The 14,230-nt window shown below is 46.1% G+C and overlaps 1 protein-coding gene across 1 annotated transcript; it reads left to right on the forward strand.

Annotated features, from left to right (window-relative positions):
• The first annotated feature begins 6,020 nt into the window (after positions 1-6,020).
• On the forward strand, positions 6,021-14,230 carry LOC110324525 (acyl-coenzyme A thioesterase 1). Its single transcript, XM_021202168.2, has 3 exons — positions 6,021-6,496; positions 10,797-10,999; positions 13,330-14,230. The coding sequence occupies exons 1-3, from the start codon at positions 6,040-6,042 to the stop codon at positions 13,927-13,929; spliced, it is 1,260 nt and encodes a 419-aa protein (XP_021057827.1). The 5' UTR covers positions 6,021-6,039; the 3' UTR covers positions 13,930-14,230.

Below are 14,230 nucleotides of genomic sequence, written 5' to 3' on the forward strand. Positions count from 1 at the left end.
TCGTGCTCACTCACTCTCTGATAAAGAAGCAATCTCAAGCTTCCTGCTCTTGCCTTTCCTAACATTAATGATATCTAGCCTGGTGGAACCAAGAGCCAAAATAAACATTTCTTTAAGCTGCTTTTTATCACTTAACAGTCTTGGACCCACCAACCACCTAATATAATGACACAAAGACAATTATTATTTATTATAGCTCAGACCTTAGCTTAGGCTGTTTCCCAACTAGCTCGTGTAAGTTAATTAACCCATTATTCTGATCTAAGTTCTGCCACACGGCTCATTAGTTACCTCTTCTTCAGGCTCCACACCTATTTCGTCCTCTGTGTCTGGCTGGGGAATATTCCACCTCTCTCTTTCCCAGAGTTCCTATCTCTGCCCAAAAGTTTCACCTATCCTTTCCTGGCCTGGAATAGGCCATACATTCTTTATTAAACCAATCAGAAGGTGATTAGAGAAGACATTTACAAAACACAGAGATGCTTCATTAAAAAAAAAAAAAAAAAAAAGACAACCTTCACACAGTGCACAACACTCAACAGCTTTTGGTCATGATTTTTATCAGGTCACAAGAAGAGTGATTGATACAGATACACCAGACAGAAAGCGAAAGGCTGTAGACTCAGAGTGAAAGATTGGGAAGTGCTCTTCCGACTGAACCTGAAAGCAAGCAGGAATCGCCAAACTTATACCTGTCAAAATGCACTTCAAGATAAAAGCAGAAAGGACCGACAGCACAGATCATAAGCATCAAAGGAACCACTATATGAATATATAAAAATCTTAAAAACTGTTCTTTCACAATTTCATACATATTTCTTATCATATTTCTTCTCACTATTTTCCTTTCTCCTTTTCCCTCACCCCAAATCCCCCTTTTTCTAAATAACTCATACTACTACTACTTTCATGTCTTTTTATATGCATAACCTGCTGCATTTACTTAGGGTTACACCCATAAGCATGGGTTGGGGGTATTCTATTTCATCAAAGGAAACTCACCAGTGGCTATATACTATGGAGAAACATGATTTTCTGTCATCTACCAATCATGAACTGCTTATAGTTTCTCATGGAGAAGTGGAGTATGATGGCTTGTCTTATGTCAACTTGACACAAGCTAAAGTCCAATAGCACATTTACAAGAACATGCATCTGCCGAGCAGTAGTGGCAAATGCCTTTAGTCCTAGCATTCCGAAGACAGAGCCAAGCAGATCTCTGAGTTTGAGAGCAGCCTGGTCTACAGAACCAGTTCCAGGACAGCCAGGGCTACACAAAGAAATCTTGTCTCAAAAGCAAGAAACAAAACCCATCAAAACAAATAAAAAACCACGCATCATTAGCAGCTGGATTTCATTTACGGGATGGAAGAGTGGTCAAATACATGGAAATTATTGGATATAAGGCTGCACAAAATAAGGGTAAAGATTATACAATCATTTTTCCAGATATAGAAAACATTTGATGAAATGCAACATCTTTTCAGTATGAAAGTCCCAAGACGAGGTACAGAATTGTGCTTGACATAACCAAGGCTATTCATGACAGACAGGCAACAGCGCATTGCATGAGGAATCAGAGAGAGAATTCCCTCTAAAATGAGGGGAAGAGAACAGTGTCCCCCTCTTCCTGTTCTTATTCAATACAGAACTTAGAATTTTAACCGGAGCAGTTGGCCAAAAGGAAGAATGAGATACAAACATGAAAGTGGAAGTCGAATCTTCCTAATGTGTAGATCATGTGATTCTGTGCTTCGAACATCCTAAGGACTCTACTGCAAGACTCTCAGACCAAGAAACACATTCAAAATATAAAAACAAAGTGCAAAACCAGTACCTGTTTTTTGTTTGTTTGTTTGTTTTTTGAGACAAGGTCTCAGACAGGTAGTCCAGGCTAGCCCCAAACCCTTAATCTTCCTACTGCTTCTCCTTTGTGTTCCGGTGACAGCTGTGCTCAGTCTTGCCTGACAGTCAGTAGTAGGTCAATAACGAGTCAATATTGAGCCTCCTGGGTGAAAAATTAGGAAACAATTCTATTCTTAAAGGCGTGAGAACAATCCAGGCATAAAGCTAAGCAAGAAGAGAAACGGACTTCTACAACAGACATTTTAGAACACACTGAAGATAGAAGTTAAGGACGCAGCAAGATAGAAAAGCCTGTGCATTCATGGGTTGAGAGAATCAGTATTGTTACAGTTGTCTAGTCTAGAAAGCGATCTACCGATTCAATGCCATCTGCATCAGAATGACAGTAACACAATCCATACTGTCGGGTTCGGGTTCAGAGTGGAAGAAAACTCACTTCAGATACTGAAACTTTAAAACGAAAGTTTTGTTTTCTGAGAACTTGGGGAACTGAGCTGTGTCCCCACAGGGAGATGGCACATCATTTTTAAAGGATGGGAACACAGAGCGAAGGAGGAGAGTCAAAAGCTGCAATGTTATCTTTACGTTATGGGTTAGGCAAGGGAGTGCCTGCTTGAGGCTGGGCCTTAGCCAGGGCACCTGGCTTCAAGGTCCTTAATTCATTCTCCTAGACATTAGGTCCAGAGGTCAGGATGAAAGGAGACAAAGGAGCAGGTCAGCTGCGTGTAGTTAATTAGGGCATAACAGGCGACTGATTACATATTTACATAACGTATGCACCTTGGTTTAGATAACATCAATTTCTATAGTCTTTACCAGTTAACAGACAATTTAAACACACACACACACACACACACACACACACACACACACATTTGAAGAAGTGGGCTAGGTGTGGGGGAACATGAACTTGTTTGACTCTGCCAGCAAGATGTTGTCTCTGAGATGTCTGAATTCAGACAACTATTTACAACAAAAGCTGTTGAGGTACAGAAAAGTCTCCAGTTCCTTTGGAGCCTGGGACTTTGAATTTAGTTTCTCCCTTAGATTAAGTGGAGTCTGAAAACAAAATGTTAGTACTAAGAATAAGTTTCTTTTGCTTGTTCCCAGCAATACGACTAGGAAAAACAAACAAACAAACAAACAAACCCTTAAGAGCACAAAAGGTTCCAAATAACCGAAGCAATCGTAAACTAAGAGAAATCTTGGCAGCAACATAATACAGTATTATAAGACATATCATGGAGGGACTGAAGAGATGAGATGGCTCAGGGATGATAAGTACCAGATGCTCTTCCAGAGGATCTGGGTTTGATTCCCAGCACCCACAGGGCAGCTTGTAATTATCTGTACCTCTAGTTATGGATGCCCCAATACCTTCTCCTTCTGGCCTTGTTGGGCACCGTGCATGCATGTGGTGTATAGACATCCATGCAGGCAAAACACCCACAAGCATGAAAAAAACCAGCCAGCCAGCCAAACAGACAAACAAAAGTCATCCAAACACACCAAATAAATATGCTTTAAATAGACCTACTGTGGAGTCATGGCAACAAAACAGTAAGGTACTGACATGTGAATGGACACACAGGCCGATGGAGCAGGGTCTAATGCAGACGCTTATCCAAAAAACAGATTCCTATGGTTTCAACCTAACCTCTTCAGTTACCGCTGGAGCGCCCAGTTTCATCTCCATATTTCTACAACAGCAAGTTGTCTCACTTGGCAGGCAGTGATTTATGCTAACATTTAGCTTCAAGAAATTCCAGCTTGGGGCTGGTGAGATGGCTCAGAGGTTAAGAGTGCCGACTGCTCTTCCAGAGGTCCTGAGTTCAAATCCCAGCAACCACATGGTGGCTCACAACCATCTGTAATGGAATCTGATGCCCTCTTCTGGAGTCTCTGAAGACAGCTACAGTGTACTTATGTATAATAAATAAATTAAAAAAAAAAAAAAAGAAATTCCAGCTCTCTGCCAGGAATGGTGGTATATCCCTATAATGCCAGGCATGGTGGTATAGCCCTATAATGCCAGGCATGGTGGAATATCCCTATAATGCCAGGCATGGTGGTATAGCCCTGTAATCTCAGTAAATGGGGAGCTGGGGCTTGGAGGATCTAGAGTTCAAGGTTGTGCTTGCATGCCCAACTTGGCAGCCCCAGTTAAATGAGAGAGATAAGAGAGATAGATATTAATTTCAATTCTCCTCACCTTTATCATAATCTGGCCAAGGGAGAGATAAGCAAGTGTCTTAACCACAGTTCAGTGAGGAGATGGGGTGAATCAGATGTCATAATTTTTATACTTCAACATTTCCATATTGAACTCAGAACTGAAAGCCAGTGTCGTTATTCGTGGACAAATTCAGGGGACTTTAGGGGGAAAAATCTGTAGGTAGTGAATGTCCTTAATTTGGGATAGCCAGAGAAATTAAGTGCTAGATCAGGGGAAGGATTTTATCTTTCCATGAAATCCTTACCCAAAAGGGGACAGAAAACAGTGCTTCAGTTTAATCCTGGAGACAGGTCACATATCTGGGTATTGAACACAGCCTACTTCTAGTCAATGAACAACACTAGACTTTCTATAGTTTTACTGGCCTCTCAAGGGCACGGAGAATCTTCAGTGGGAGCTGACTTCCTTCTAGATACTGTACTCTTGACCCTGGGCCTGGGAAGTAACTACATGTTACAGCCTTTAGGATTAGAGCCTCGAAGAAGTGTGAACTCGCTTTCAGTAGCCAGTCTCAGGCCATCACCTTGGGTCCTTTTCCCTCATGCACTAGAGTCACCTGAATGTCTCTTCACACCATCTGGGGCATCATGGGAGGGGCAGAGAATCATGGGAGGGGCAGAGAATCCGCCTGCGCATTTCAACTTCTGGGTTGGGGGTTGGGAGGCAGGAGCGCTGTTTTTCAAGCTCAGTGGTCCCAGAACTCAAGGCTACTGTTCCTTTCCTTTTTTTTTTTTTTCGAGACAAGGTTTCTCTGTGTAGCCCTGGCTGTCCTGGAACTCACTCTGTAGATCAGGCTGGCCTCGAACTCAGAAATCCACCTGCCTCTGCCTCCCCAGTGCTGGGATTAAAGGTGTGCGCCACCACGCCCGGCGGGGCTACTGTTTCTTAGAATCAGGTATTCCAAATACCCAGCAGCAGTTGCTTCATTCGCAGGAATGGGGAGAAAGGTCACTAAAACCTGAACCTGGGGTCCAATGTGATAATTTCTTTTTCAGTTTGCAAATATTTATTGAGCTTCTGTTTTTCAGATACTTTCCACCAACATACCTTTGCTTCTGGCAGTTTAGGTTTTAGAGCTGCAGAGCTGGGTTCAGCCAAGGAGAGGCACTGACTGAGAAGACACCGCCACCAATGGAGAGCGAAATCAGGGGTATTCAGTCAACCTATGCCCGCATTCTACACTTGTCTCTGGCTCACAAAGCTGCAGTTTCTGTCTGGAAGCCCTCTTCCCCTTAGGTCGGAGGCCACAGTTCTGCAAGAAATACTGTTGGTGTTTCTTTTTGTTCATAATCCTCCCACACCTCTGTAAAAGAAAAACCAAAAAACAGAACAATCGAACAAACACGAAGTCCCTTTGTGGAGGGAGGATGGGAGAGGACCAGACACTCCTCCCCCCGAGTGAAGACCAGACTATCAGCAGTACATCCTTTTCTTTTTTAATAGCCCCAGCAGGCGGTTCAGATAAGGGAAACACATCCAGAAAATTGTGTGCTTTTGTAAAAGTCCTCGATATCCTAGAAGCACCCAGCTCTTTAGACTCCATAAACACTAAGCCGTCCTGGAAAGAGAGATAGAGACCAAGAATTCGACGGAAATTCTTGGTCAAAAACTGAGGGCTAAGAGGGAACCAGGTCAAGTGTGTTTCTTGGGAACCATCTTAATTTCAATGAGAAATTGTAGCTTCTATTCTTTTCACTTTGGCTCTCATGGCGCTTTGATTTAGACACAGTTTGTGGATTCTCTCACAGAGCCTTTGTTCTTAGCAAACATTCTTTCTCTCAATTGGGAAACCAGGATTTGCACAAAGAAGTCTCACAACTCTTAGGATGTGTCTGTCTGAGGCCAACCAATGGTACTGCAGCAAGTAGTCCCGCCCGCAACTACTAACTAACTACTCCAGGAGCCCAGGCCACTCTTCTCTTCCAGTCCAGGTCGAGATGGAGGCGACTCTGAGCCTGGAGCCCTCGGGCCGCAGCTGCTGGGACGAGCCGCTGAGCATCACCGTGCGCGGCCTGGCCCCCCAGCAGCCCGTCACGCTGCGCTCTGCCCTGCGCGACGAGAAGGGCGCGCTCTTCCGAGCCCACGCGCGCTACCGCGCCGACAACCACGGCGAGCTGGACCTGGCGCGCGCGCCCGCGCTGGGCGGCAGCTTCTCGGGGATCGAGCCCATGGGGNTGCTCTGGGCCATGGAGNCCGATCGGCCTTTCTGGCGCCTGATCAAGCGCGACGTGCAGACGCCCTTCGTGGTGGAGCTGGAGGTGCTGGACGGACACGAGCCCGACGGCGGGCAGAGGCTTGCACAGGCGGTGCACGAGCGTCACTTCATGGCTCCCGGGGTGCGGCGCGTGCCCGTGCGCGAGGGCCGGGTGCGCGCCACACTCTTCCTGCCCCCAGGTGAGCAGCCCTCCCCATTCCTTTTGCTCCAAGTTCCCCTGTGGTTTTAAGTGAAGAAAAGGGTAGCTCCAAATGATCTGGGACAGGAAGGAGACAGGATTGGACTAGACGGAGCCTGTTATGGTGATGCTGTTTGCCTGTAGTTGGTTCTTCAATTCTACTGCTAAGTTACGAGACTAATGCCACTGGTAAGTTACTTCCTTAAGTTTTAAGGAAAAGGACAAGACCCTTGTAACAAAATGAAAACTAGCAGTCATATGCCCGGTGTGGTTGGTGGACACCTTTGATCCCAGCACTGGGGAGGCAGAGTTATTCTGATCTCTGAGTTCCAGGCCAGCTACAGAGTGTGTTCTGGGGCAAACAGGACTACACTAAAAACAAAAACAAAAACAAACAAACAAACAAAACAAAACAAAAACAAACGAACAAATAAAAAACCCTATCTCCAAATAGTCATCTTTAAATATCCTTTTAAATGTTAACCCATTTTGAGCTGTGCAGAAGATTGGGACACCAAAGCAAAAGGCTGCCTTGACTGGTCAACACAGCAAAACCCCTTTTCAAAACAAGGGTTGTTTCTTCCTTCTGCTGTTTTTCTTCCCATTGCACTTTAAGACTTACATAGACTAGCAGTTAAAGTAGGAGGGAGGCCTTTCCTGTAAACCAGCAATAGGAGATTGTTGTTTTGCCTCTTTAATAACCAAAGACAAGTGCAAAAGCAACATGCAAAACTAAACTACAGAGCCAGGCAGTGGTGGCATACACACGCCTTTAATCCCAGCACTTGGGAGGCAGAGGCAGGCGGATTTCTGAGTTCGAGGCCAGCCTGGTTTACAGAGTGAGTTCCAGGACAGCCAGGGCTACACAGAGAAACCGTGTCTCGAAAAACCAAAAACAAACAAACAAAACAAAACCCCTAAACTATAGGATATATTGTGCAGCTTCAAGGGTGACAAAACTTCCAAAGCCCGCCATTTCCAATTAATGTCAGTTTTGCTTGGAGGAAATGTAACTCAATACACAACTAGAAAGCGTGGAAGTGTCCTTTCCATTACTCTGGGAAGCAATTAAGTTTCTAGCTAGGTAGATGACTATGTAATTCTGCCCTTTTGTGACATGTCTGCCCCAGAAAGTACATTGCTTGAAAATAGTCCAAACGCCCCCAGTATTGGAGCTATGAATAAATAGATTCGCATCTCTAGAAGTTGGAGTAATTGACCCACAGCTGCCTGAATCTTGTGCTCAACCTAAGCTGAGATCCCAGGGAATCAAGCTCTGCAATTGCTGGGCATTCCCCTAGTGTTCACCAGCAGCGAGCCACAGCAGGGGGGCAGAAGCAGCAACTGGTGGCATCCTCTAGCGTCACTGTCTGGTAGATCTTGGGCATCAGGTCCCTTCACTTCTGGCCAATGTTATATCCTTAAGTCTAAGACCCTCAATAGAACTGGCAGCTGACTGGAGTTTTCTGGTGACCAGCGCTCCGGAGCCTCGAGCTTTCAGTCTTCTTTAGCCTCGGCTCACCACTCTCTCTTGCCATCTCCTTATTTCCACTTTTCTTCTTTCCCTGGATACTCTTAAATCATTCTGTTGCTTCTTCACCCGGCTGCCTGAACCCTTTCACAGCCCAGTGACTGTTGCCATGACAACCCGGGAAGCCTGCCCTTTGACAGGGCTATGCTCAGAGAATGAGTTTCAGGCTGACACCCGTGCCAGCTGCTTGGAAGCTGAGCTATCCATTCAGGAACTGGGTGCCAGGCGCTGGGCACACACCACCACACAGGACTGCTGAGGGTCGAGAGCAGCAGCCTACCTTAGCGGTTTCAGGGCCTGGTCTGCTAAGTGCTCAGCTCTCAAAGCTGAGGCTCTGCCTTTTCTGCCTCTCTACTCCCTGTTGGTTTTGTTACCAGCTTAGCCTACATTGAGAAAAGAGCATTCAAGAGAAGCCTTTACCTAATGTTGCTGCACTGGGGGGTAGGGGAGTATTAAAAAAGAGTGTCTCCCGGAAGACTTGCTGAGTAGCCTGATTACATAGTTAAAGTTCATTTGATCAGTTACAGCCTAGCCTCTTAGCTCCAAACACAACCACTGAGATTTCTGTTTTAGACCAAACACAGATTGACCTCCAGGTACAACTACCAGACTAGCAGGGGAAGTGCCTCCCACCCCCCACCAAACACACACACACACACACGTACACGCACACGCACACGCACACACGCGCACACACACACACACACACCGAGGTGGAAATGGTTATAAGAAAAGGTCTGGTACAAGTTGTTTCAAAGGGCCCTGACCACAACTACACCTTCAGGAGCAGTGACACCCAGCCAGTCTTTGTGTAGTCATCAGGGAATGTTCAAGACGGTGCTGGCACAAGGGGAGGCTACCTGTTAGACCATTATTCTTTTTGTTCATGTTGGCCAAGACTGCAAAGAAGAGCTCAATAGCTGTTGACTAGGGAATCTGAGTCCCCTCTCCCCGATATCTTGGACACCAGGAGAAGAACACCAAGTTTACATTCCTCAGTATAAACTTGAGGAACTTCTTAATAGTAAGATCAGTTTTAACTTAAACAGCGCTTATCACCTGCCTGAGCCACAGCACAGCCCCCATCTGTCTCTAGTCACTAAGATAAGATTCATGAAGTAGGCAAGCTAAAATATTTATTTAGTGTGTGTATGTGTGGGGTACATGTGTGGACGTCAGAGTACAGTTCGATTGAGTTCTCATCTCCCACCGTGTGGGTCCTGGGGATTGAACTGGGGTTTGGCAGCAAGTGCCTTGTTAATTAAACACAAACAATGTAAGGCACACACATAAGAGGTGATGACACAAAGGGACATCAGCACATAAAACCCACAATGGTGCAAAAGAAGGGACTGGCCACAGTGGGGCTTTCTGGTGTCCATGGAGTGTCTACTGAGAGCCTAAGTCAGGGCTCGCTGGAGAATTAGAATCGACAGAAGTTATATTGTGCAAAGGGATTTATTAGATTAGCCATGGGCTATGTACTCTGATGATGGCCATTTGCACTTGAGAGGCTGAGACCATCGTTATTGCTCCCCACACCCACTGCGTGCCTGCGCCATCCCAGTGTGACCGTGGAAGCCTATACAATTCCTCGAGAGCCAGGTTGGACGGCCAAAGAATCTGGGTTTCCAGTGTCAGCCAAGATGACCTCAAACAGGGTGGCTGCGCTTACCAGCAAAGAACTGGCAAAGCAGGCCTTTCCTCAGACTGCTTGGTGTCCGGACTGCCAGCAGAAGGGGCTGCCCACCCTGGGAGGGGGGTCTTTTCTCCTCATTTAATCCATTCTGGAAATGCCCAGGGGTGTTGTGTCTCATTGATTCTAGATCCAATCAATTTGAAATCATGATTAACCACAGCATTGAGTTATTGTTTAATTTGGACATGTGAAAGATAACCTCTCTTATACAAATCATGGAAATATTTAAGACACACACACAGAAAAAAATGTAGAATGAGCATGCAGCCTTTTGGGTTTCTGTCCCTTCACTTGGCAGAATGCATTTGAGATTCATGGGATCTTCTACCCATCAGGCCTCTCGGTTTCCTCATAATGCACCACCCTGTGGATGGAACACGGTTTGTAGCCATTCACCGGCTGAGGGACGTTGTGTTTGTTTGCAGTCTGGAGATTATGACTAACATGGCTATGAGCACTTCGTGTTCTTGTGTGAACACAGGCTTCATTTCATTTCTCATTCATACTTCAGAGAGAAATGACTGGCTTATATAACCATTTATAAGGTTGTGTTTAGGTTTGGCTTGGTGAGTGACTGCCCAGTGGTTTCTACACAGTCCACTGCTTTGTGTTACACCAGCATCATGTGATGGTTCTGGTTGCTGCACATCCTCAGTGACAGCTGGCGTTGTCCAGTTTGGGAGACAGGAAAGGACAGTGTTATTATTGTTATTATAAAGGTTGTTTGTTTGTTTGTGTATGTGTGTTCGGGTCACACATGTTAGGCACTCATTTTTTCTCCTAACTTCTTTTTTTTTTCTCTCTTTTTATAAGAAGAAAGAATTCCCCTAGCTTCTAAATGTCCCTTTAATGTCGTTGTAAACACTTATGGAACTTTGAGGTTTTAGGTATGGAAGGGGATGTAGATTTAGCCCAGGCTACCCTCCAGATGCTCGCAGTCAGGAACTCTTTCAGCATATTTCAATGTCTGTTCAAAGCCTTGTCCTCCGCACATAAGCAGGAAGCACCTTTGATGCCAGTGCAAACAGTTCTTAGTAATATTTAGTTTTGATTTTTTTTTTTTCTCTGCAGAACCTGGACCCTTTCCTGGGATCATAGACCTTTTTGGAGTTGGAGGAGGCCTTCTGGAGTATCGGGCGAGCCTACTGGCTGGGAAGGGCTTTGCTGTCATGGCTCTGGCTTATTACAACTACGACGACCTCCCCAAGGGCATGGAAGCCATGCACATGGAGTACTTTGAAGAAGCTGTGAACTACCTGTGCAGCCACCCCGAGGTTAGGTACCCTAAAGTTTTATTGGCCTCCTATTAGAGTCTCACGTGTGTGCTTCATTTCACAGAAGGAACAAACCAACAACAGCCTCGCTCTCTTTATTTCCCAAAGAGCCCAAGGAGATTTGAGATCCCTGGGTTTGAAACAAATAAAGAGAAAGAAAAAAAGTAGGGTCATTGCCAGCCAGTACTCTTTCAATCGATATGCTCCGCAACTCTCTGCTGCCTGTTTCCCCATGTCCCTTGTCCCCGAGTCCCCGTGTCCCTGCAATCCCTGTGGGAGCTGAAATGGAAGCACAGGATGAACTGTGTAAAAGGGACTTGAGAATCAACAGCAGGAAACTGGGGTGCTCTGAGCTTTCTCGGTTCAGCATAGCACAGGCTGGGCAGGCAACCCTTGCTCATTTTATAATTTTATAATCGGATGTTGACGTGGCTGGAAGCATTGATGCTCCTAGGGAAGCGGAGCAGGTGCAGGATGCATCTAGAGAGAAGTCTGAGTCTCCCATTCTGTGACTTTGACACTTCTGTTTTCTCCCTTGATACGTGGATATTTTAGTTTCATTTTTGTTGCTGTGATTAAAGATGAAAATACCCCCAACAAAAGCAACCTTTAGGGAAAGGGCTTGTTTAAACTCAAGGTTCCAGCTTATACTCCATCAAAGCCAGCAAATCACAGAGGCAGAATGTGAATTATGTCACATTCACTATCAGGATGCGAGAGCCCAGAATCTGAGCGTGCTAACACTCAGCTCTTCCATTTTTATATAGCCTAGGGTTTGGACCAGGAAATAGTGTCACCTACATTCATGGTGTATATCCCCACCTCAATCAGTGAAACTAAAAAAAAAAAATCCCTCAAAGGCAAGTCTTTAGGTTGACCCAGCCAAGGTTCCTCACTGAAACTTCCTTCCCAGGTAAGTCTAACTGTGTTGAGAACTAAAACTTTCATAGAAGGGCAATTAAAGCATCATTTGATCGTGGGATCATTTGTACTCTAATGAGGAGCAACTTTTAAAAGTGGTCAGGGGTACTGTTGCCAAAGGGGATGGAGACCAGGAGGGAGGAGGAAGAGAAAGAAAGATTGATGATTGATTGTCTTCTTATGAGAGGTCAGCCAAAGGCCTTTTGCTTATAGCTCAGAGGACACTGGGACTCAGGGCAGGAGCAGTCCTGTGGACAGTGCCACCCAAAAGTGCCACGCAGGGAATGGACAAAGAAAAGTACAACAAGCATGGCCTTAGTCAGGGTTTCTATTGCTGTGATGAAACACCATGATGAAGAAACAAGTTGGGGAGGAAAGGGTTTATTCAGCTGACACTTCCACGTTGCTCTTCATCACTGAAAGAAGTCAGGACAGGAACTCAAATCCAGCAGGAACCTGGGGGCAGGAGCTGATGAAGAGGCCATGGAGGGGTGCTGCTTGCTGGCTTTCTCCCGATAGCTTGCTCAGCCTGCTTTCTTATAGAACCCAGGACCACCAGCCACTGGTGTCACCACCCGCCATGGGCTAGGCCCTCCCCCATTGACCACTAATTAAGTAAAGGTCTTATAGCTGGATCTCATGGAGGCATTTTTCTCATTTGAAGCTTCTTTCTTTCTGATGACTCTGACTTGTGTCAGTTTGACACACAACCAGCCAGGTCAGCATCTTCCCACAGCTTTCTTGGGAGCCAGGGCAGGGAACAAAGTCTTAGCTAGCACAGCTGGGGACCCAGGGCTGTGAGAAATCAGAAGAGCCCAGAGCAGGGAGGACCCAAGGAGAACCAGCAGAGAGGTTTACAGGAGAGGACACCCGGAAGTTAAGTGTGGGAGGCCATCCCTGGAGAAAGATAGTGGACAGCATCCCAGACACAGGCAGAGGGTGGTCGCTGAGATCACGTGGTCATCTGAGAGCCTGAGCCGCCATAGGAACAGAGGGACTGAGGAGGGAGGGAGGCTCTCCTGCCAGAGCGTCTGTTTTCTCACTGCAGTATGAAGAGCTGGCGGGGGGCATGCATGGGGGGGAACCAAGAGGCTGAGGAGGTAGGAGAGGATGTGGGAGGGATCCTTTGGGGGAAGTAGAAAACAAAACACCAGTGGTATGTGGCAGGATCGAAGGGCTCCTGTCCAATGAGAGATTGGGCAGCAGGAATGTGTGTTTTCCTTAGTTTTTTGGGTCCATTGCCTCAATAGTTTGGTTGCCAATGTAGCTTCATTCTACCATGGTGGTTTTGAAAATAGAGAGAAAATGCTGATGTTGGTCCCGTCCTATTTGGCTTTCTGGCTAGGCCTACTCACTGTTCAATACTGTTCCTGGACTAAACCTCCAATTTTCATTTGTTTCTTTCTCAGGTAAAAGGACCAGGAATTGGGCTGCTTGGGATTTCCAAAGGGGGTGAACTTGGCCTTGCTATGGCCTCCTTCCTGAAGGGCATCACGGCCGCTGTGGTCATCAATGGCTCCGTGGCTGCTGTTGGGAACACCATCTACTACAAGGATGAGACTATACTCCCTGTGACTATCCTGAAAAATCAGGTCAAAATGACCAAGGATGGCCTCAGGGATGTTGTAGATGCTCTGCAAAGCCCTCTGGTCGACAAGAAGAGCTTCATCCCCGTAGAAAGGTCTGACACGACCTTCCTGTTCCTCGTGGGTCAGGACGACCACAACTGGAAGAGCGAGTTCTATGCCAATGAGATCTCCAAACACCTGCAGGCCCATGGGAAGGAGCAGCCCCAGATCATCTGCTACCCAGCAGCAGGGCATTATATTGAGCCCCCTTACTTCCCGCTGTGCAGCGCTGGCATGCACCTCCTGGTGGGTGCCAACATCACCTTTGGAGGGGAGCCCAGGCCTCATGCCATGGCCCAGTTGGATGCCTGGCAGCAGCTCCAGACTTTCTTCCACAAACAGTTGGGTAGCAAGTGTTTGCATGTGTCTCCTAAAATATAACCTATTGTATGACGGCTTGGGTGGGGGAGGTACACATACATACATTGTAAGAATATCAGTTCAGGTGATTTCATCCAAACATATAACTGCTTTAGGTTTACATTTTTAAAAATTAATATAAGTACCAAAACAGTACCGATTCAAGGACTGGGAATGGAGTTTCGTTGTCGAGTCCTTGACTAGCACATGCAGGTTCCTGTGTTCAATCTGGCCTGCTGCGAGAAATAAAGCATGTTCTATGGAAACTGTAGCTATCCAAGAAAAAGTGCCAGGAATAAAAAGGAACCATGAGTGAACACAA

Source organism: Mus pahari, chromosome 7 (assembly GCF_900095145.1).
Source record: "Mus pahari chromosome 7, PAHARI_EIJ_v1.1, whole genome shotgun sequence".
Taxonomy (NCBI): Eukaryota; Metazoa; Chordata; class Mammalia; order Rodentia; family Muridae; genus Mus; species Mus pahari.